Raw genomic sequence first — 24,917 nt, 5'->3', positions numbered from 1 at the left:
TGCCTCTGTCTCCCGCAGTGATATTCACTCTGACGCTGCCTCTGTCTCCCGCAGTGATATTCACTCTGACGCTGCCTCTGTCTCCCGCAGTGATATTCACTCTGACGCTGCCTCTGTCTCCCGCAGTGATATTCACTCTGACGCTGCCTCTGTCTCCCGCAGTGATATTCACTCTGACGCTGCCTCTGTCTCCCGCAGTGATATTCACTCTGATTCTGCCTCTGTCTCCCGCAGTGATATTCACACTGACCCGCTGCCTCTCTCTCCCGCAGTGATAGTCACTCTGACGCTGCCTCTCTCTCCCGCAGTGATATTCACACTGACGCTGCCTCTCTCTCCCGCAGTGATATTCACACTGACCCGCTGCCTCTGTCTCCCGCAGTGATATTCACTCTGATTCTGCCTCTCTCTCCCGCAGTGATATTCACTCTGACGCTGCCTCTGTCTCCCGCAGTGATATTCACTCTGATTCTGCCTCTCTCTCCCGCAGTGATATTCACTCTGATTCTGCCTCTGTCTCCCGCAGTGATATTCACTCTGACCCGCTGCCTCTGTCTCCCGCAGTGATATTCACTCTGACCCTGCCTCTGTATCCCGCAGTGATATTCACTCTGACCCTGCCTCTGTCTCCCGCAGTGATATTCACACTGACGCTGCCTCTGTCTCCCACAGTGATATTCACTCTGACCCGCTGCCTCTGTCTCCCGCAGTGATATTCACTCTGACCCGCTGCCTCTGTCTCCCGCAGTGATATTCACACTGACTCTGCCTCTCTCTCCCGCAGTGATATTCACGCTGCCTCTCTCTCCCGCAGTGATATTCACTCTGATTCTGCCTCTGTCTCCCGCAGTGATATTCACTCTGACCCTGCCTCTGTCTCCCGCAGTGATATTCACTCTGACGCTGCCTCTGTCTCCCGCAGTGATATTCACACTGACGCTGCCTCTGTCTCCCACAGTGATATTCACTCTGACCCGCTGCCTCTGTCTCCCGCAGTGATATTCACTCTGACCCGCTGCCTCTGTCTCCCGCAGTGATATTCACACTGACGCTGCCTCTGTCTCCCGCAGTGATATTCACACTGACGCTGCCTCTGTCTCCCGCAGTGATATTCACTCTGATTCTGCCTCTGTCTCCCGCAGTGATATTCACTCTGACCCGCTGCCCCTCTCTCCCGCAGTGATATTCACACTGACGCTGCCTCTGTCTCCCGCAGTGATATTCACACTGACGCTGCCTCTCTCTCCCGCAGTGATATTCACTCTGACGCTGCCTCTCTCTCCCGCAGTGATATTCACTCTGACGCTGCCTCTGTCTCCCGCTGTGATATTCACTCTGATTCTGCCTCTCTCTCCCGCAGTGATATTCACTCTGATTCTGTCTCTCTCTCCCGCAGTGATATTCACACTGACGCTGCCTCTGTCTCCCGCAGTGATATTCACTCTGATTCTGTCTCTGTCTCCCGCAGTGATATTCACTGACCCGCTGCCTCTGTCTCCCGCAGTGATATTCACACTGACCGCTGCCTCTGTCTCCCGCAGTGATATTCACACTGACGCTGCCTCTGTCTCCCGCAGTGATATTCACTCTGACCCTGCCTCTGTATCCCGCAGTGATATTCACTCTGACGCTGCCTCTCTCTCCCGCAGTGATATTCACTCTGACCCTGCCTCTGTATCCCGCAGTGATATTCACTCTGACGCTGCCTCTCTCTCCCGCAGTGATATTCACTCTGACGCTGCCTCTCTCTCCCGCAGTGATATTCACTCTGACCCTGCCTCTGTATCCCGCAGTGATATTCACTCTGACGCTGCCTCTCTCTCCCGCAGTGATATTCACTCTGACGCTGCCTCTCTCTCCCGCAGTGATATTCACTCTGACCCTGCCTCTGTCTCCCGCAGTGATATTCACACTGACGCTGCCTCTGTCTCCCGCAGTGATATTCACTCTGACCCGCTGCCTCTGTCTCCCGCAGTGATATTCACTCTGATTCTGCCTCTCTCTCCCGCAGTGATATTCACACTGACGCTGCCTCTCTCTCCCGCAGTGATATTCACACTGACGCTGCCTCTCTCTCCCGCAGTGATATTCACACTGACCCGCTGCCTCTGTCTCCCGCAGTGATATTCACTCTGATTCTGCCTCTCTCTCCCGCAGTGATATTCACACTGACGCTGCCTCTGTCTCCCGCAGTGATATTCACTCTGACGCTGCCTCTGTCTCCCGCAGTGATATTCACTCTGACGCTGCCTCTCTCTCCCGCAGTGATATTCACACTGACGCTGCCTCTGTCTCCCGCAGTGATAGTCACTCTGACGCTGCCTCTGTCTCCCGCAGTGATATTCACTCTGACCCGCTGCCTCTGTCTCCCGCAGTGATATTCACTCTGACGCTGCCTCTGTCTCCCGCAGTGATATTCACACTGACCGCTGCCTCTGTCTCCCGCAGTGATATTCACACTGACGCTGCCTCTGTCTCCCGCAGTGATATTCACTCTGACGCTGCCTCTGTCTCCCGCAGTGATATTCACTCTGACGCTGCCTCTCTCTCCCGCAGTGATATTCACACTGACGCTGCCTCTGTCTCCCGCAGTGATATTCACACTGATTCTGCCTCTGTCTCCCGCAGTGATATTCACACTGATTCTGCCTCTCTCTCCCGCAGTGATATTCACACTGACGCTGCCTCTGTCTCCCGCAGTGATACTCACTCTGATTCTGCCTCTGTCTCCCGCAGTGATATTCACTCTGATTCTGCCTCTGTCTCCCGCAGTGATATTCACACTGATTCTGCCTCTGTCTCCCGCAGTGATATTCACTCTGACGCTGCCTCTCTCTCCCGCAGTGATATTCACACTGACGCTGCCTCTGTCTCCCGCAGTGATATTCACACTGACGCTGCCTCTGTCTCCCGCAGTGATATTCACTCTGACGCTGCCTCTGTCTCCCGCAGTGATATTCACTCTGACGCTGCCTCTGTCTCCCGCAGTGATATTCACTCTGACGCTGCCTCTGTCTCCCGCAGTGATATTCACTCTGACGCTGCCTCTGTCTCCCGCAGTGATATTCACTCTGACGCTGCCTCTGTCTCCCGCAGTGATATTCACTCTGACGCTGCCTCTGTCTCCCGCAGTGATATTCACTCTGATTCTGCCTCTGTCTCCCGCAGTGATATTCACACTGACCCGCTGCCTCTCTCTCCCGCAGTGATAGTCACTCTGACGCTGCCTCTCTCTCCCGCAGTGATATTCACACTGACGCTGCCTCTCTCTCCCGCAGTGATATTCACACTGACCCGCTGCCTCTCTCTCCCGCAGTGATAGTCACTCTGACGCTGCCTCTCTCTCCCGCAGTGATATTCACACTGACGCTGCCTCTCTCTCCCGCAGTGATATTCACTCTGATTCTGCCTCTCTCTCCCGCAGTGATATTCACTCTGATTCTGCCTCTGTCTCCCGCAGTGATATTCACTCTGACCCGCTGCCTCTGTCTCCCGCAGTGATATTCACTCTGACCCTGCCTCTGTATCCCGCAGTGATATTCACTCTGACCCTGCCTCTGTATCCCGCAGTGATATTCACACTGACGCTGCCTCTGTCTCCCGCAGTGATATTCACACTGACGCTGCCTCTGTCTCCCACAGTGATATTCACTCTGACCCGCTGCCTCTGTCTCCCGCAGTGATATTCACTCTGACCCGCTGCCTCTGTCTCCCGCAGTGATATTCACACTGACTCTGCCTCTCTCTCCCGCAGTGATATTCACGCTGCCTCTCTCTCCCGCAGTGATATTCACTCTGATTCTGCCTCTGTCTCCCGCAGTGATATTCACTCTGACCCTGCCTCTGTATCCCGCAGTGATATTCACTCTGACCCGCTGCCTCTGTCTCCCGCAGTGATATTCACACTGACTCTGCCTCTCTCTCCCGCAGTGATATTCACGCTGCCTCTCTCTCCCGCAGTGATATTCACTCTGATTCTGCCTCTGTCTCCCGCAGTGATATTCACTCTGACCCTGCCTCTGTCTCCCGCAGTGATATTCACTCTGACGCTGCCTCTGTCTCCCGCAGTGATATTCACACTGACGCTGCCTCTGTCTCCCACAGTGATATTCACTCTGACCCGCTGCCTCTGTCTCCCGCAGTGATATTCACTCTGACCCGCTGCCTCTGTCTCCCGCAGTGATATTCACACTGACGCTGCCTCTGTCTCCCGCAGTGATATTCACACTGACGCTGCCTCTGTCTCCCGCAGTGATATTCACTCTGATTCTGCCTCTGTCTCCCGCAGTGATATTCACTCTGACCCGCTGCCTCTGTCTCCCGCAGTGATATTCACACTGACGCTGCCTCTGTCTCCCGCAGTGATATTCACACTGACGCTGCCTCTGTCTCCCGCAGTGATATTCACACTGACGCTGCCTCTGTCTCCCGCAGTGATATTCACTCTGATTCTGCCTCTGTCTCCCGCAGTGATATTCACTCTGACGCTGCCTCTCTCTCCCGCAGTGATATTCACACTGACGCTGCCTCTGTCTCCCGCAGTGATATTCACACTGACGCTGCCTCTCTCTCCCGCAGTGATATTCACTCTGACGCTGCCTCTCTCTCCCGCAGTGATATTCACTCTGACGCTGCCTCTGTCTCCCGCTGTGATATTCACTCTGATTCTGCCTCTCTCTCCCGCAGTGATATTCACTCTGATTCTGTCTCTCTCTCCCGCAGTGATATTCACACTGACGCTGCCTCTGTCTCCCGCAGTGATATTCACTCTGATTCTGTCTCTGTCTCCCGCAGTGATATTCACTGACCCGCTGCCTCTGTCTCCCGCAGTGATATTCACACTGACCGCTGCCTCTGTCTCCCGCAGTGATATTCACACTGACGCTGCCTCTGTCTCCCGCAGTGATATTCACTCTGACCCTGCCTCTGTATCCCGCAGTGATATTCACTCTGACGCTGCCTCTCTCTCCCGCAGTGATATTCACTCTGACCCTGCCTCTGTATCCCGCAGTGATATTCACTCTGACGCTGCCTCTCTCTCCCGCAGTGATATTCACTCTGACGCTGCCTCTCTCTCCCGCAGTGATATTCACTCTGACCCTGCCTCTGTATCCCGCAGTGATATTCACTCTGACGCTGCCTCTCTCTCCCGCAGTGATATTCACTCTGACGCTGCCTCTCTCTCCCGCAGTGATATTCACTCTGACCCTGCCTCTGTCTCCCGCAGTGATATTCACACTGACGCTGCCTCTGTCTCCCGCAGTGATATTCACTCTGACCCGCTGCCTCTGTCTCCCGCAGTGATATTCACTCTGATTCTGCCTCTCTCTCCCGCAGTGATATTCACACTGACGCTGCCTCTCTCTCCCGCAGTGATATTCACACTGACGCTGCCTCTCTCTCCCGCAGTGATATTCACACTGACCCGCTGCCTCTGTCTCCCGCAGTGATATTCACTCTGATTCTGCCTCTCTCTCCCGCAGTGATATTGACGTCTGGATCCCAGAGGTCGACACAATGGAGGTCCCTGCAGACTGGTGGGATGAAGAAGCTGATAAGTCGCTGCTGATAGGAGTGTTCAAACACGGTGAGTGACTGCAGCCGCCAGCCCCCCCCTCCGCCCTCTTGCCCATTCCCAGACCTTGGCTCACCTCGATCATGTCATCTCTCTCTGTTATAGTTGAGTTTGTGAAGTTGATCTTGATCAGTTGGGCCAGTGCGCTGACTAATTCACCTTAAAAAAAAAAAAAAAGGGCTGCAGGGAAAAGCCTGGGCACGACAGGCCGGTGAGCCTCACATCTGTGGTGACTAAGTTGTTGGAAGGTATTTTGAGAGACAGGGTCTACAGGCATTTAGAGACACAAGGATTGATTAGGGACAGTCAGCGTGGCTTTGTGAGTGGAAAATCATGTCTCACAAATTTGATTGAGTTTCTTAAAGGGGTAACCAAGAAGGTAGGTGAGGGCAGTGCAGTTGATGTTGTTCATATGGACTTTAGCAAGGCCTTTGACAAGGTACCGCATGGTAGGTTGTTGCTTCAGGTTAAATCTCACGGGATCCAGGGTGAGGTATCTAAATGGATACAAAATTGGCTCGATGAAAGAATGTCACATTATCAGTAACCCCCACAGCTTGCCTCCTGGACTTGCAGGCTGTCCTGTCTGGAGACAATACACATCTCTTTAACCTGTGCTTAATGCTCCCTCTACCCAAATTGTCTGTATCTTTAAGATCTGGCTGGTTGTAGGGATTCGCATTCTAATCAGTATTCTGTAACTTGATTTTGTGTCTCTGTGCCCTGTTTGAGAGCACATTTCCACTCCATCTGACGAAGGAGCAGCGCTCCGAAAGCTTATGGTATTTGCTACCAAATAAACCTGTTGGACTCTTATTGATGAAAGAAGCCAGAGGGTGGTTGTAGAGAGTTGTTTTTCAAACTGGAGGCCTGTGACCAGCGGTGTGCCTCAGGGATCAGTGCTGGGTCTACTGTTATTTGTCATTTATATTAATGATTTGGATGAGAATATAGGAGGCATGGTTAGTAAGTTTGCAGATGACACCAAGATTGGTGGCATAGTGGACAGTGAAGAAAGTTATCTCCAATTGCAACGGGATCTTGATCAATTGGGCCAGTGGGCTGACGAATGGCAGATGGAGTTTAATTTAGATAAATGCGAGGTGATGCATTTTGGTAGATTGAACCAGGGCAGGACTTACTCAGTTAATGGTCGGGCGTTGGGGAGAGTTACAAAACAAAGAGATCTCGGGGTACATGTTCATAGCTCCTTGAAAGTGGAGTCACAGGTGGACAGAGTGGTGAAGAAGGCATTCGGCATGCTTGGTTTCATCAGTCAGAGCATTGAATACAGGAGTTGGGACATTTTGTTGAAGTTGTACAAGACATTGGTAAGGCCACACTTGGAATACTGTGTACGGTTCTGGTCACCCTATTATAGAAAGGATATTATTAAACTAGAAAGAGTGCAGAAAAGATTTACTGGGATGCTACCGGGACTTGATGGTCTGAGTTATAAGGAGAGGCTGGATAGACTGGGACTTTTTTCTCTGGAGCATAGGAGGCTGAGGGGTGATCTTATAGAGGTCTATAAAATAATGAGGGGCACAGATCAGCTAGATAGTCAATATCTTTTCCCAAAGGTAGGGGAGTCTAAAACTAGAGGGCATAGGTTTAAGGTGAGAGGGGAGAGATACAAAAGGGTCCAGAGGGGCAATTATTTCAGAGGGTGGTGAGTGTCTGGAACGAGCTGCCAGAGGCAGTAGTAGAGGCGGGTACAATTTTGTCGTTTAAAAAGCGTTTAGACAGTTACATGGGTATGATGGGTATAGAGGGATATGGGGCAAACGCGGGTAATTGGGTTTAGGTTAGGGGTTTAAAATAAAGGGACAGCATGGACAAGTTGGGCCGAAGGGCCTGTTTCCATGCTGTAAACCTCTGTGACTCTGTCAAGAGGGTTAGAATACAAGAGCAGGGATGGACTTCTGAGGCTGTATAAGGCTCTGGTCAGACCCCATTTGGAGAATTGTGAGCAGTTTTGGGCCCCGTATCTAAGGAAGGATGTGCTGGGCCTTGGAAAGGGTCCAGAGGAGGATCACAAGAATGATCCCTGGAATGAAGAGCTTGTCGTATGAGGAACGGGTTGAGGACTCTGGGTCTGTACTCGATGGAGTTTAGAAGGATGAGGGGGGAGGGGTCTTATTGAAACTTACAGGATACTGCGAGGCCTGGATAGACTGGACGTGGAGAGGATGTTTCCACAAGTGGGAAAAACTAGAACCAGAGGGAACACAACCTCAGGCTAAAGGGACGATCCTTTAAAACAGAGATGAGGAGGAATTTCTCCAGCCAGAGAGTGGTGAATGTGTGGAACTCTTTGCCGCAGAAGGCTGTGGAGGCCGGGTCATTGAGTGTCTTTAAGACAGAGATAGATAGGTTCTTGATTAATAATGGGATCAGGGGTTATGGGGAAAAGGCAGGAGAATGGGGATGGGAAAAATATCAGCCAGGATTGAATGGCGGAGCTGGTTGTATCACAGCTTGGTCTGGGGCTCCTGCTCTGTCCAAGACCGCAAGGAACTACAAAAGGGTCGTGAATGTAGCCCAATCCATCACGCAAACCAACCTCCCATCCATTGACTCTGTCTACACTTCCCGCTGCCTCGGGGAAAAGCAGCCGGCATAATTAAGGACCCCACACACACCCCGGACATTCTCTCTTCCACCTTCTTCCGTCGGGAAAAAGATACAAAAGTCTGAGGTCACGTACCGACCGACTCAAGAACAGCTTCTTCCCTGCTGCTGCTGTCAGACTTTTGAATGGACCGACCTCACATTAAGTTGATCTTTCTCTACACCCTAGCTGTGACTGTAACACTACATTCTGCACCCTCTCCTTTCCTTCTCTATGAACGGTATGCTTTGTCTGTCTCGCGCGCAACAAAAAATACTTTTCACGATGTTAATACATGTGACAATAAATCAAATCAAAGATGGCTCAGTTGGTGGCAGTGTCTTATCCGCGTTGACTGCATTCTCCGTTGCGTGACAGGCTACGAGAAGTATAACACCATGCGTGCGGACCCTGCACTCTGCTTTCTGGAGCTGGTGGGCCGGCCAGATGAGAAAGCGATTGCAGCGGAACAGAGGGGGACCGACAATTTTGGAGACATCGGAGACGGGTAGGCAAACGTCTGTGTCCCTCGCTGACCATTAACCCCATCGATCGGAGTCCGATTCCCCCTCACTGACCATTAACCCATCGATCGGAGTCTGATTCCCCCCGTCGCTGACCATTAACCCATCGATCGGAGTCTGATTCCCCCCTCGCTGACCGTTAACTCATCGATCGGAGTCCGATTCCCCCCTCGCTGACCGTTCACCCCATCGATCGGAGTCCGATTCCCCCCTCGCTGACCATTAACCCCATCGATCGGAGTCCGATTCCCCCCTCGCTGACCATTAACCCCATCGATCGGAGTCTGATTCCCCCTCGCTGACCGTTGACCCATCGATCGGAGTCCGATTCCCCCGTCGCTGACCGTTAACCCATCGATCGGAGTCCGATTCCCCCCTCGCTGACCGTTAACCCATCGATCGGAGTCTGATTCCCCCTCGCTGACCATTAACCCATCGATCGGAGTCCTGATTCCCCCCTCGCTGACCATTAACCCATAGATCGGAGTCCGATTCCCCCCCCCCTCGCTGACCGTTAACCCATCGATCGGAGTCTGATTCCCCCTCTCGCTGACCATTAACCCCATCGATCGGAGTCCTGATTCCCCCCTCGCTGACCATTAACCCATCGATCGGAGTCTGATTCCCCCTCGCTGACCGTTAACCCATCGATCGGAGTCTGATTCCCCCCTCACTGACCGTTAACCCATCGATCGGAGTCTGATTCCCCCCTCGCTGACCGTTAACCCATCGATCGGAGTCTGATTCCCCCCTCGCTAACCGTTAACCCATCGATCGGAGTCCGATTCCCCCCTCGCTGACCGTTAACCCCATCGATCGGAGTCCGATTCCCCCCTCGCTGACCATTAACCCCATCGATCGGAGTCCGATTCCCCCCTCGCTGACCATTAACCCCATCGATCGGAGTCCGATTCCCCCCTCACTGACCATTAACCCATCGATCGGAGTCTGATTCCCCCTCGCTGACCGTTGACCAATCGATCGGAGTCCGATTCCCCCGTCGCTGACCGTTAACCCATCGATCGGAGTCCGATTCCCCCCTCGCTGACCGTTAACCCATCGATCGGAGTCTGATTCCCCCCTCGCTGACCATTAACCCATCGATCGGACTCCGATTCCCCCCTCGCTGACCGTTAACCCATCGATCGGAGTCCTGATTCCCCCCTCGCTGACCGTTAACCCATCGATCGGAGTCTGATTCCCCCCTCGCTGACCATTAACCCATCGATCGGACTCCGATTCCCCCCTCGCTGACCGTTAACCCATCGATCGGAGTCCTGATTCCCCCCTCGCTGACCGTTAACCCATCGATCGGACTCCGATTCCCCCCTCACTGACCATTAACCCATCGATCGGAGTCTGATTCCCCCTCGCTGACCATTACCCCATCGATCGGAGTCTGATTCCCCCTCGCTGACCGTTAACCCATCGATCGGAGTCCTGATTCACCCTCACTGACCATTAACCCATCGATCGGAGTCTGATTCCCCCCTCGCTGACCATTAACCCATCGATCGGAGTCCGATTCCCCCTCGCTGACCATTAACCCATCGATCGGAGTCCGATTCCCCCTCGTTGACCATTAACCCATCGATCGGAGTCCTGATTCCCTCTCACTGACCGTTAACCCATCGATCGGAGTCCGATTCCCCCCTCACTGACCGTTAAACCCATCGATCGGAGTCCGATTCCCCCCTCACTGACCATTAACCCATCGATCGGAGTCTGATTCCCCCCTCGCTGACCGTTAACCCATCGATCGGAGTCTAATTCCCCCCTCGCTGACCGTTAACCCATCGATCGGAGTCTGATTCCCTCTCACTGACCATTAACCCATCGATCGGAGTCTAATTCCCCCCTCGCTGACCATTAACCCATCGATCGGAGTCTGATTCCCCCTCACTGACCATTAACCCATCGATCGGAGTCTGATTCCCCCTCTCGCTGACCATTAACCCATCGATCGGAGTCTGATTCCCCCCTCGCTGACCGTTAACCCATCGATCGGAGTCTGATTCCCCCCTCGCTGACCGTTAACCCATCGATCGGAGTCCTGATTCCCCCTCGCTGACCATTAACCCCATCGATCGGAGTCCTGATTCCCCCTCGCTGACCATTAACCCCATCGATCGGAGTCCTGATTCCCCCCTCGCTGACCGTTAACCCATCGATCGGAGTCCGATTCCCCCTCGCTGACCATTAACCCATCGATCGGAGTCCGATTCCCCCTCGTTGACCATTAACCCATCGATCGGAGTCCTGATTCCCTCTCACTGACCGTTAACCCATCGATCGGAGTCCGATTCCCCCCTCACTGACCGTTAAACCCATCGATCGGAGTCCGATTCCCCCCTCACTGACCATTAACCCATCGATCGGAGTCTGATTCCCCCCTCGCTGACCGTTAACCCATCGATCGGAGTCTAATTCCCCCCTCGCTGACCGTTAACCCATCGATCGGAGTCTGATTCCCTCTCACTGACCATTAACCCATCGATCGGAGTCTAATTCCCCCCTCGCTGACCATTAACCCATCGATCGGAGTCTGATTCCCCCTCACTGACCATTAACCCATCGATCGGAGTCTGATTCCCCCTCTCGCTGACCATTAACCCATCGATCGGAGTCTGATTCCCCCCTCGCTGACCGTTAACCCATCGATCGGAGTCTGATTCCCCCCTCGCTGACCGTTAACCCATCGATCGGAGTCCTGATTCCCCCTCGCTGACCATTAACCCCATCGATCGGAGTCCTGATTCCCCCTCGCTGACCATTAACCCCATCGATCGGAGTCCTGATTCCCCCCTCGCTGACCGTTAACCCATCGATCGGAGTCCGATTCCCCCTCGCTGACCATTAACCCATCGATCGGAGTCCGATTCCCCCTCGTTGACCATTAACCCATCGATCGGAGTCCTGATTCCCCCTCACTGACCATTAACCCATCGATCGGAGTCCTGATTCCCCCTCACTGACCGTTAAACCCATCGATCGGAGTCCGATTCCCCCTCACTGACCATTAACCCATCGATCGGAGTCTGATTCCCCCCTCGCTGACCGTTAACCCATCGATCGGAGTCTGATTCCCTCTCACTGACCATTAACCCATCGATCGGAGTCTAATTCCCCCCTCGCTGACCATTAACCCATCGATCGGAGTCCTGATTCCCCCTCACTGACCATTAACCCATCGATCGGAGTCCGATTCCCCCCTCACTGACCATTAACCCATCGATCGGAGTCTGATTCCCCCTCTCGCTGACCATTAACCCATCGATCGGAGTCTGATTCCCTCTCACTGACCATTAACCCATCGATCGGAGTCTAATTCCCCCCTCGCTGACCATTAACCCATCGATCGGAGTCCGATTCCCCCTCACTGACCATTAACCCATCGATCGGAGTCTGATTCCCTCTCACTGACCATTAACCCATCGATCGGAGTCTAATTCCCCCCTCGCTGACCGTTAACCCATCGATCGGAGTCTAATTCCCCCCTCGCTGACCGTTAACCCATCGATCGGAGTCTGATTCCCTCTCACTGACCGTTAACCCATCGATCGGTGTCTAATTCCCCCCTCGCTGACCATTAACCCATCGATCGGAGTCTGATTCCCCCTCACTGACCATTAACCCATCGATCGGAGTCTGATTCCCCCTCTCGCTGACCATTAACCCATCGATCGGAGTCTGATTCCCCCCTCGCTGACCGTTAACCCATCGATCAGAGTCTGATCCCCCCTCGCTGACCATTAACCCATCGATCGGAGTCCTGATTCCCCCCTCGCTGACCGTTAACCCATCGATCGGAGTCCGATTCCCCCCTCGCTGACCATTAACCCATAGATCGGAGTCCGATTCCCCCCTCGCTGACCGTTAACCCATCGATCAGAGTCTGATTCCCCCCTCGCTGACCGTTAACCCATCGATCGGAGTCTGATTCCCCCTCGCTGACCATTAACCCATCGATCGGAGTCCTGATTCCCCCCTCGCTGACCATTAACCCATAGATCGGAGTCCGATTCCCCCCCCCCTCGCTGACCGTTAACCCATCGATCGGAGTCTGATTCCCCCTCTCGCTGACCATTAACCCCATCGATCGGAGTCCTGATTCCCCCCTCGCTGACCATTAACCCATCGATCGGAGTCTGATTCCCCCTCGCTGACCGTTAACCCATCGATCGGAGTCTGATTCCCCCCTCACTGACCGTTAACCCATCGATCGGAGTCTGATTCCCCCCTCGCTGACCGTTAACCCATCGATCGGAGTCTGATTCCCCCCTTCGCTGACCATTAACCCATCGATCGGAGTCTGATCCCCCCCTCGCTGACCATTAACCCATCGATCGGAGTCCGATTCCCCCCTCGCTGACCATTAACCCATCGATCGGAGTCCGATTCCCCCCTCGCTGACCATTAACCCATCGATCGGAGTCCGATTCCCCCTCGCTGACCATTAACCCATCGATCGGAGTCCGATTTCCCCTCTCGCTGACCATTAACCCATCGATCGGAGTCCGATTTCCCCTCTCGCTGACAGTTAACCCATCGATCGGAGTCTGATTCCCCCCTCGCTGACCATTAACCCATCGATCGGAGTCCGGATTTCTCCCTCGCTGACCGTTAAACCCATCGATCGGAGTCCGGATTTCTCCCTCGCTGACAGTTAACCCATCGATCGGAGTCTGATTCCCCCGTCGCTGACCATTAACCCATCGATCGGAGTCCGGATTTCTCCCTCGCTGACCATTAACCCATCGATCGGAGTCCGATTCCCCCCTCGCTGACCGTTAACCCATCGATCGGAGTCTGATTCCCCCTCGCTGACCGTTAACCCATTGATCTGAGTCCGGATTTCTCCCTCGCTGACAGTTAACCCATCGATCGGAGTCCGGGTCCCCTTCGCTTTTAAGTCTGTCAGTCGGAGTCTGGCTTCCCCGACTGGACTTGCTCATTCAGCCACCACAGAAAGCCCTATCCCAGGGCCACATCTCCTCCCCGCGCCCCACGTGTCGGGAATCTGTACAGGTGGCCATCTGGACCATGATTTAATCGGGTGTTGTCTCTTCCAGTGGAGATTTCGAAAGAGATATGGAGGATCCAGAGTACAAACCAATCATCCTGGGGAGAGAACAACGTGATGAAGATGTGAGTGCGTTTATTCCCAAGGTCACCAGAATCTGGGGTTCAGGCGTTGCCTGGGCTGATGTCGGAGATGGTTCACTGAGGGAGAGGATGGAGGCACCAGTCAGTGTACAGATATCCCCGAGAGAGAGGGGACTTAGAACCACCAGTCAGTGTACAGATATCTCCCTGAGAGAGAGAGAGGGGACTGAGAGACACCAGTCAGTGTACAGATATCCCCGAGAGAGAGGGGACTGAGAGACACCAGTCAGTGTACAGATATCCCCGAGAGAGAGGGGACTGAGAGACACCAGTCAGTGTACAGATATCCCCCTGAGAGAGGGGGGACTGAGAGACACCAGTCAGTGTACAGACATCTCCCTAAGAGAGAGAGAGGGGACTGAGAGACACCAGTCAGTGTACAGATATCACCCTGAGAGAGAGAGGACTGAGAGACACCAGTCAGTGTACAGATATCCCCCTGAGAGAGGGGGGACTGGGAGACACCAGTCAGTGTACAGATATCTCCCTGAGAGAGAGAGGGGACTGAGAGACACCAGTCAGTGTACAGATATCCCCGAAAGAGAGGGGACTGAGAGACACCAGTCAGTGTACAGATATCTCCCTGGGAGAGGGGGGTCTGAGAGACACCAGTCAGTGTACAGATATCCCCCTGAGAGAGGGGGGACTGGGAGACACCAGTCAGTGTACAGATATCTCCCTGAGAGAGAGAGGGGACTGAGAGACACCAGTCAGTGTACAGATATCCCCGAAAGAGAGGGGACTGAGAGACACCAGTCAGTGTACAGATATCTCCCTGGGAGAGGGGGGTCTGAGAGACACCAGTCAGTGTACAGATATCCCCCTGAGAGAGAGGGGACTGAGAGACACCAGTCAGTGTACAGATATCTCCCTGAGAGAGAGAGGGGACTGAGAGACACCAGTCAGTGTACAGATATCCCCCGAGAGAGAGAGGGGACTGAGAGACACCAGTCAGTGTACAGATATCTCCCTGAGAGAGAGGGGACTGAGAGACACCAGTCAGTGTACAGATATCTTCCTGAGAGAGAGAGGGGACTGAGAGACACCAGTCAGTGTACAGATATCTCCCTGAGAGAGAGAGAGGACTGAGAGACACCAGTCAGTGTACAGATATCTCCCTGAGAGAGAGGGGACTGAGAGACACCAGTCAGTGTACAGATATCTCCCTGAGAGAGAGAGGGACTGAGAGACACCAGTCAGTGTACAGATATCTCCCTGGGAGAGACACCAGTCAGTGTACAGATATCTCCCTGAGAGACCAGTCAGTGTACAGATATCTCCCTGAGAGAGAGAGAGGACTGAGAGACACCAGTCAGTGTACAGATATCCCCCTGAGAGAGAGGGGACTGAGAGACACCAGTCAGTGTACAGATATCTCCCTGAGAGAGAGAGGGGACTGAGAGACACCAGTCAGTGTACAGATATCTTCCTGAGAGAGAGAGGACTGAGAGACACCAGTCAGTGTACAGATATCCCCAAGAGAGAGGGGACTGAGAGACACCAGTCAGTGTACAGATATCCCCCTGAGAGAGAGAGGGGACTGAGAGACACCAGTCAGTGTACAGATATCTCCCTGAGAGAGAGGGGACTGAGAGACACCAGTCAGTGTACAGATATCTCCCTGAGAGAGAGAGGGGACTGAGAGACACCAGTCAGTGTACAGATATCTTCCTGAGAGAGAGAGGACTGAGAGACACCAGTCAGTGTACAGATATCCCCAAGAGAGAGGGGACTGAGAGACACCAGTCAGTGTACAGATATCCCCCTGAGAGAGAGAGGGGACTGAGAGACACCAGTCAGTGTACAGATATCTCCCTGAGAGAGAGGGGACTGAGAGATACCAGTCAGTGGACAGATATCTTCCTGAGAGAGAGAGGGGACTGAGAGACACCAGTCAGTGTACAGATATCTCCCTGAGAGAGAGAGGGGACTGAGAGACACCAGTCAGTGTACAGATATCTCCCTGAGAGAGAGAGGGGACTGAGAGACACCAGTCAGTGTACAGATATCTCCCTGAGAGAGAGAGGGACTGAGAGACACCAGTCAGTGTACAGATATCTCCCTGGGAGAGACACCAGTCAGTGTACAGATATCTCCCTGAGAGAGACCAGTCAGTGTACAGATATCTCCCTGAGAGAGAGAGAGGACTGAGAGACACCAGTCAGTGTACAGATATCCCCCTGAGAGAGAGGGGACTGAGAGACACCAGTCAGTGTACAGATATCTCCCTGAGAGAGAGAGGGGACTGAGAGACACCAGTCAGTGTACAGATATCTTCCTGAGAGAGAGAGGACTGAGAGACACCAGTCAGTGTACAGATATCTCCCTGAGAGAGAGAGGGGACTGAGAGACACCATAGAACACAGAACATAGAACATTACAGCGCAGAACAGGCCCTTCGGCCCACGATGTTGCACCGACCAGTTAAAAAAAAAACTGTGACCCTCCAACCTAAACCAATTTCTTTTCGTCCATGAACCTATCTACGGATCTCTTAAACGCCCCCAAACTAGGCGCATTTACTACTGATGCTGGCAGGGCATTCCAATCCCTCACCACCCTCTGGGTAAAGAACCTACCCCTGACATCGGTTCTATAACTACCCCCCCTCAATTTAAAGCCATGCCCCCTCGTGCTGGATTTCTCCATCAGAGGAAAAAGGCTATCACTATCCACCCTATCTAAACCTCTAATCATCTTATATGTTTCAATAAGATCCCCTCTTAGCCGCCGCCTTTCCAGCGAAAACAATCCCAAATCCCTCAGCCTCTCCTCATAGGATCTCCCCTCCATACCAGGCAACATCCTGGTAAACCTCCTCTGCACCCTCTCCAAAGCCTCCACATCCTTCCTGTAATGTGGGGACCAGAACTGCACACAGTACTCCAAGTGCGGCCGCACCAGAGTTGTGTACAGTTGCAACATAACGCTACGACTCCTAAATTCAATCCCCCTACCAATAAACGCCAAGACACCATATGCCTTCTTAACAACCTTATCTACTTGATTCCCAACTTTCAGGGATCTATGCACACATACACCTAGATCCCTCTGCTCCTCCACACTATTCAAAGTCCTCCCGTTAGCCCTATACTCAACACATCTGTTATTCCTACCAAAGTGAATTACCTCACACTTCTCCGCATTAAACTCCATCCGCCACCTCTCGGCCCAACTTTGCAACCTGTCTAAGTCTTCCTGCAAACTACGACACCCTTCCTCACTGTCTACCACACCACCGACTTTGGTGTCATCAGCAAATTTGCTAATCCACCCAACTATACCCTCATCCAGATCATTAATAAATATTACAAACAGCAGTGGCCCCAAAACAGATCCCTGAGGTACACCACTTGTAACCGCACTCCATGATGAATATTTACTATCAACCACCACCCTCTGTTTCCTATCCGCTAGCCAATTCCTGATCCAATTTCCTAGATCACCCCCAATCCCATACATCTGCATTTTCTGCAGAAGCCTACCATGGTGAACCTTATCAAACGCCTTACTAAAATCCATATATACCACGTCCACTGCCTTGCCCCCATCCACCTCCTTGGTCACTTTCTCAAAAAACTCAATAAGGTTAGTAAGGCACGACCTACCTGCCACAAAACCATGCTGACTATCACCTATCAATTCATTACTCTCCAAATAACTATAAATCCTATCCCTTATAATTTTTTCCAACATCTTGCCGACAACAGAAGTGAGACTCACCGGTCTATAATTCCCGGGGAAGTCTCTGTTCCCCTTCTTAAACAATGGGACAACATTCGCTAACCTCCAATCTTCTGGTACTATACCAGAGGCCAACGACGACCTGAAGATCAGAGCCAGAGGCTCTGCAATCACTTCTCTTGCCTCCCAGAGAATCCTTGGATAAATCCCATCCGGACCAGGGGATTTATCTATTTTCAGACCCTCCAGAATATCCTGCACATCCTCCTTATCAACTGTAATACTGTCTATTCTACTCCCTTGCAACCCAGTGTCCTCCTCAGCTATATTCATGTCCCCTTGCGTGAACACCGAAGAGAAATATTGGTTCAATGCTTCACCAATCTCCTCTGGTTCCACACATAACTTCCCTCTGCCATCTATAACTGGCCCTAAACTTGCCCTAACCAACCTTCTGTTCTTGACATACCTATAGAACGCCTTAGGATTCTCTTTAACCCTATCCGCCAAAGTCTTCTCATGTCCCCTTTTAGCCCTTCTAAGCTCGCTCTTCAACTCCCTCTTAGCCAATCTAAAGCTTTCTAGTGCACTACCCGAGTGCTCACGTCTCATCCGAACATAAGCCTCCTTTTTCTTTTTAACCAACAAAGAAACTTTTTTGGTGCACCACGGTTCCCTAGCCCTACCAATTCCTCCTTGCCTGACAGGGACATACCTATCACAGACTCGCAGTAGCTGCTCCTTGAAAAAACTCCACATGTCGGACGTTCCCAGTCCCTGTAATCTCCTAGTCCAACCTATGTTTCCTAATTCTCTCCTAATAGCCTCATAATTACCCTTCCCCCAGCTAAAACCATTGGCCCGAGGTTCATGCCTATCCCTTTCCATCACTAAGGTGAACGTAACCGAATTGTGGTCACTATCACCAAAATGCACACCAACTTCCAAGTCTAGCACCTGGTCTGGCTCATTTCCCAGCACCAGATCCAATATAGCCTCACCTCTAGTTGGCCTGTCTACATACTGAGTCAAAAAACCTTCCTGCACGCTTTGAACAAAACCTGACCCCTCTAACGAGCTAGAGCTATAACAATTCCAGTCAATATTAGTCAAGTTAAAATCCCCCATAACAATTGCCCTATTACTTTCACTCCTAAGCAGGATTGACTCCGCAATCCTTTCCTCAACCTCTCTAGAACTTTTAGGAGGTCTATAAAAGACTCCCAACAGGGTGACCTCTCCTCTCCTATTTCTAATCTCCGCCCATACTACCTCAACAGATAAGTCCTCATCAAACCTCCTCTCTGACACTGTGATACAATCTCTGACCAATAATGCTACCCCTCCCCCTCTTCTACCTCCTTCCCTACTTCGACTAAAACATTTGAACCCCGGGACCTGCAGCATCCATTCCTGCCCCTGCTCTATCCATGTCTCTGAAATAGCCACAACATCGAAGTCCCAGGTACTGATCCACGCTGCAAGTTCACCCACTTTATTGCGAATACTCCTGGCATTGAAGTATACACATTTCAAACCCTGCTCCACCCCACCTCTGCAATGCCGTGCATTGCAGTCCCCATCCATGCATCCCTCACTTTCAGCCCCAGTCAGTGTACAGATATCTCCCTGAGAGAGAGAGAGGACTGAGAGACACCAGTCAGTGTACAGATATCTCCCTGAGAGAGAGGGGACTGAGAGACACGAGTCAGTGTACAGATATCTCCCTGAGAGAGAGAGGGGACTGAGAGACACCAGTCAGTGTACAGACATCTCCCTGAGAGAGAGAGGGGACTGAGAGACACCAGTCAGTGTACAGATATCTCCCTGGGAGAGACACCAGTCAGTGTACAGATATCTCCCTGAGAGAGACCAGTCAGTGTACAGATATCTCCCTGAGAGAGAGAGAGGACTGAGAGACACCAGTCAGTGTACAGATATCTCCCTGAGAGAGAGAGAGAGGGGACTGAGAGACACCAGTCAGTGTACAGATATCTCCCTGAGAGAGAGAGGGGACTGAGAGACACCAGTCAGTGTACAGATATCTCCCTGAGAGAGAGGGGACTGAGAGACACCAGTCAGTGCACTGATATCTCCCTGAGAGAGAGAGAGGGGACTGAGAGACACCAGTCAGTGTACAGATATCTCCCTGAGAGAGAGAGAGAGGGGACTGAGAGACACCAGTCAGTGTACAGATATCTCCCTGAGAGAGAGAGGGGACTGAGAGACACCAGTCAGTGTACAGATATCTCCCTGAGAGAGAGAGAGGGGGGACTGAGAGACACCAGTCAGTGTATAGATATCTCCCTGAGAGAGAGAGGGGACTGAGAGACACCAGTCAGTGTACAGATATCTCCCTGAGAGAGAGAGAGGGGACTGAGAGACACCAGTCAGTGTACAGATATCTCCCTGAGAGAGAGAGAGGGGACTGAGAGACACCAGTCAGTGTACAGATATCTCCCTGAGAGAGAGAGAGAGGGGACTGAGAGACACCAGTCAGTGTACAGATATCTCCCTGAGAGAGAGAGAGGGGACTGAGAGTCAGGGTTCAGTCAGTGTAGGAGCTCCTGTTCCTGCCTTGTGTCCAGTCAGGGTCGGGAGGCCCCGTTTTCCCGTGTGTGCCAGTGATGAGTTGCCATGCTAATACCGATGCAGCAGGCTGCGTCCTGTGACCCAGCTCTGGGTGCACGTGAGTTAATCTCTGCTTCTCAACACAATGTGTGGAGACCTGAGGCACAACACCGGGGAGCGGCAGGTCACCGGGGAGCGGCAGGTCACCGGGGAGCGGCAGGTCACCGGGGAGCGGCAGGTCACCGGGGAACGGCAGGTCACCGGGGCGAGAGTCATCCCAGTGCGGGGTCACTCGGCAACCTTTCACCCTTCAGAGCCTGAAGGTCAGATGCAGATTGCGACTGGGCCAGAGCAGTTAGTCTCAGCGCCCCTGGTTAGGTTGGGACAGGAGAGGTTCTTGCTTTCTGTGTTTGTTTAGCGTGTTTACTTTGTGTTCAGGGGGATGTGATGGCGCTGGATGAGGACATCTCTGTGGACGGTGATGATGGTGAGATGCGGAAAGAAGTCTTGATGGGTGAGTCTCCACAGTGTTCACTGTCCCTTCCCACAGCTCTGTATCAATCCCCAAACTAATCCCACTATCCCGCTCTCTCCCCACAGCCCTGTATCAATCCCCAAACTAATCCCACTGCCCCGCTCTCTCCCCACAGCCCTGTATCAATCCCCAAACTAATCCCACTATCCCGCTCTCTTCCCATAGCCCTGTATCAATCCCCAAACTAATCCCACTGCCCCACTCTCTCCCCATAGCCCTGTATCAATCCCCAAACTAATCCCACTGCCCCCGCTCTCTCCACACAGCCCTGTATCAATCCCCAAACTAATCCCACTGCCCCGTTCCCTTCCCACAGCCCTGTATCAATCCCCAAACTAATTCCACTATCCCGCTCTCTTCCCATAGCCCTGTATCAATCCCCAAACTAATCCCACTGCCCCGTTCCCTTCCCACAGCCCTGTATCAATCCCCAAACTAATCCCACTATCCCGCTCTCTTCCCATAGCCCTGTATCAATCCCCAAACTAATCCCACTGCCCCACTCTCCCCCCATAGCCCTGTATCAATCCCCAAACTAATCCCACTGCCCCGCTCTCCCCCCCACAGCCCTGTATCAATCCCCAAACTAATCCCACTGCCCCACTCTCCCCCCCCATAGCCCTGTACCAATCCCCAAACTAATCCCACTATCCCGCTCTCTCCCCATCGCCCTGTATCAATCCCCAAACTAATCCCACTGCCCCACTCTCTCCCCATAGCCCTGTACCAATCCCCAAACTAATCCCACTGCCCGCTCTCTCCCCATAGCCCTGTATCAATCCCCGAACTAATCCCACTGCCCCCGCTCTCTCCCCATAGCCCTGTATCCAATCCCAAACTCATCCCACTGCCCCGCTCTCTCTCCCCATAGCCCTGTATCAATCCCCAAACTAATCCCACTGCCCCACTCTCTCCCCATAGCCCTGTACCAATCCCCAAACTAATCCCACTGCCCTGCTCTCTCCCCATAGCCCTGTATCAATCCCCAAACTAATCCCACTGCCCCGCTCTCTCTCCCCATAGCCCTGTATCAATCCCCAAACTAATCCAACTGCCCTGCTCTCCCCATAGCCCTGTATCAATCCCCAAACTAATCCCACTGCCCCGCTCTCTCCCCACAGCCCTGTATCAATCCCCAAACTAATCCCACTGCCCCGCTCTCTCCCCACAGCCCTGTATCAATCCCCAAACTAATCCCACTATCCCGCTCTCTCCCCGTAGCCCTGTATCAATCCCCAAACTAATCCCACTGTCCCGCTCTCTCCCCACAGCCCTGTATCCAATCCCCAAACTAATCCCACTGCCCGCACTCTCCCCATAGCCCTGTACCAATCCCCAAACTAATCCCACTGCCCCGCTCTCCCCATAGCCCTGTATCAATCCCCAAACTAATCCCACTGTCCCGCTCTCTTCCCATAGCCCTGTATCAATCCCCAAACTAATCCCACTGCCCCACTCTCTCCCCATAGCCCTGTACCAATCCCCAAACTAATCCCACAGCCCCGCTCTCCCCATAGCCCTGTATCAATCCTCAAACTAATCCCACTGCCCCGTTCCCTCCCCACAGCCCTGTATCAATCCCAAACTAATGCCACTGCCCTGCTCTCTCCCCATAGCCCTGTATCAATCCCCAAACTAATCCCACTGCCCCGCTCACTCCCCACAGCACTGTATCAATCCCAAACTCATCCCACTGCCCCACTCTCTCCCCATAGCCCTGTATCAATCCCCAAACTAATCCCACTGCCCTGCTCTCTCCCCATAGCCCTGTATCAATCCCCAAACTAATCCCACTGCCCCGCTCTCCCCATAGCCCTGTATCAATCCCCAAACTAATCCCACTGCCCTGCTCACTCCCCATAGCACTGTATCAATCCCAAACTCATCCCACTGCCCCACTCTCTCCCCATAGCCCTGTATCAATCCCAAACTGATCCCACTGCCCCGCTCTCTCTCCCCACAGCCCTGTATCAATCCCCAAACTAATCCCACTGCCCCGCTCTCTCTCCCCACAGCCCTGTATCAATCCGAAACTAATCCCACTGCCCCGCGCTCTTCCCACAGCCCTGTATCAATCCCAAACTAATCCCACTGTCCCGCTCTCTCCCCATAGCCCTGTATCCAATCCCCAAACTAATCCCACTGCCCCGCTCTCTCCCCACAGCCCTGTATCAATCCCCAAACTAATCCCACTGTCCCGCTCTCTTCCCATAGCCCTGTATCAATCCCCAAACTAATCCCACTGCCCCACTCTCTCCCCATAGCCCTGTACCAATCCCCAAACTAATCCCACTGCCCGCACTCTCCCCATAGCCCTGTATCAATCCTCAAACTAATCCCACTGCCCCGTTCCCTCCCCACAGCCCTGTATCAATCCCAAACTAATGCCACTGCCCTGCTCTCTCCCCATAGCCTGTATCAATCCCCAAACTAATCCCACTGCCCCGCTCACTCCCCACAGCACTGTATCAATCCCAAACTCATCCCACTGCCCCACTCTCTCCCCATAGCCCTGTATCAATCCCCAAACTAATCCCACTGCCCTGCTCTCTCCCATAGCCCTGTATCAATCCCCAAACTAATCCCACTGCCCCGCTCTCCCCATAGCCCTGTATCAATCCCAAACTAATCCCACTGCCCTGCTCACTCCCCATAGCACTGTATCAATCCCAAACTCATCCCACTGCCCCACTCTCTCCCCATAGCCCTGTATCAATCCCCAAACTAATCCCACTGCCCCGCTCTCTCTCCCCACAGCCCTGTATCAATCCGAAACTAATCCCACTGCCCCGCGCTCTTCCCACAGCCCTGTATCAATCCCAAACTAATCCACTACCCCGCGCTCTCCCCATAGCCCTGTATCAATCCCAAACTAATCCCACTACCCCGCGCTCTCCCCATAGCCCTGTATCAATCCCAAACGAATCCCACTACCCCGCGCTCTCCCCATAGCCCTGTATCAATCCCAAACTAATCCCACTGCCCCGCTCTCTCTCCACACCCCTGTCAATCCGCAAACTAATCCCACTGTCTTGCTCTTTTACGGAATCTAGCTCTCTTTCTCTCTCCCTCTCTCTCTCACTCCCGCAATTTGAATCAGTGATGTGTTCCCCTCCCTCTCTCTGACTCGCTCGCTCTCTCTCTCTCTCTCTGACTCGCTCTCTCTCTCTCTCTGACTCGCTCGCTCTCTCTCTCTCTCTCTGACTCGCTCTCTCTCTCTCTGACTCGCTCTCTCTCTCACTCTGACTCGCTCTCTCTCTCTCTCTGACTCGCTCTCCTCTCTCTCTCTCTCTCTCTCTGACTCGCTCTCTCTCTCTCTCTCTCTGACTCGCTCGCTCCCTCTCTCTGACTCTCGCCTCCCTCTCTCTGACTCTCGTCTCTCTCTCTCTGACTTTTGCCCCCTCTCTCTCTCTGACTCTCGCCCCTCTCCCTCTCTCTGACTCTCGCCTCCCTCTCTCTGACTCTCGCCCCTCTCTCTGACTCTCGCCTCTCTCTCTCTCTGACTCTCGCCTCTCTCTCTCTCTCTGACTCTCGCCTCTCTCTCTCTCTGACTCTCCCTCCTCTCTCTGACTCTCGCTCCCTCTCTCTGACTCTCGCCTCTCTCTCTCTCTCTCTCTCTGACTCTCGCCTCTCTCTCTCTCTCTGACTCTCGCCTCTCTCTCTCTCTGACTCTCGCCTCTCTCTCTGACTCTCGCCCTCTCTCTCTCTCTCTCTGACTCTCGCTCTCTCTCTCTCTGACTCTCGCCTCTCTCTCTCTCTGACTCTCGCCTCTCTCTCTCTCTGACTCTCGCCTCTCTCTCTCTCTGACTCTCGCTCTCTCTCTCTCTGACTCTCGCCTCTCTCTCTCTCTCTGACTCTCGCCTCTCTCTCTCTCTCTGACTCTCGCCCCTCTCTCTCTCTCTGACTCTCGCCCTCTCTCTCTCTCTGACTCTCGCCCCTCTCTCTCTCTCTGACTCTCGCCCCTCTCTCTCTCTCTGACTCTGCCCTCTCTCTCTCTCTGACTCTCGCCCTCTCTCTCTCTCTGACCTCTCGCCTCTCTCTCTCTTGACTCTCGCCCCTCTCTCTCTCCTCTGACTCTCGCCTCTCTCTCTGACTCTCGCCCCTCTCTCTCTCTCTGACTCTCGCCTCTCTCTCTCTGACTCTCGCCCTCTCTCTCTCTCTGACTCTCGCCTCTCTCTCTCTGACTCTCGCCTCTCTCTCTCTCTCTGACTCTCGCCTCTCTCTCTCTCTGACTCTCGCCCCTCTCTC

At 53.1% G+C, this 24,917-nt stretch overlaps 1 protein-coding gene and 1 non-coding gene across 2 annotated transcripts in view; both read left to right on the top strand.

Moving 5' to 3' along the window:
• Nucleotides 1–20,648, top strand: part of LOC144489218 (chromodomain-helicase-DNA-binding protein 8-like) — a gene marked incomplete at its 3' end in the record, with an annotated part of 61,279 nt that extends 40,631 nt beyond the window's left edge. The window contains exons 2-5 of the mRNA XM_078207059.1: nt 5,484–5,587; nt 8,568–8,697; nt 13,786–13,861; nt 20,573–20,648. Coding sequence (XP_078063185.1) covers nt 5,484–5,587; nt 8,568–8,697; nt 13,786–13,861; nt 20,573–20,648 — 386 coding nt within the window. The remainder of the gene's footprint in view (nt 1–5,483; nt 5,588–8,567; nt 8,698–13,785; nt 13,862–20,572) is intronic.
• On the top strand, nt 20,183–20,300 carry LOC144489219 (small nucleolar RNA U6-53/MBII-28). The gene has a single exon (XR_013496952.1). It is a non-coding gene; the product is annotated as a small nucleolar RNA U6-53/MBII-28 (small nucleolar RNA).
• Nucleotides 20,649–24,917: the final 4,269 nt, after the last annotated feature.

The sequence above is a fragment of the Mustelus asterias genome, unplaced genomic scaffold (assembly GCF_964213995.1).
Source record: "Mustelus asterias unplaced genomic scaffold, sMusAst1.hap1.1 HAP1_SCAFFOLD_2014, whole genome shotgun sequence".
In the NCBI taxonomy this organism is placed as follows: domain Eukaryota; kingdom Metazoa; phylum Chordata; class Chondrichthyes; order Carcharhiniformes; family Triakidae; genus Mustelus; species Mustelus asterias.
Note: the sequence above shows the minus strand (reverse complement) of the source record. Positions and strands in the feature narration are given on the sequence as shown.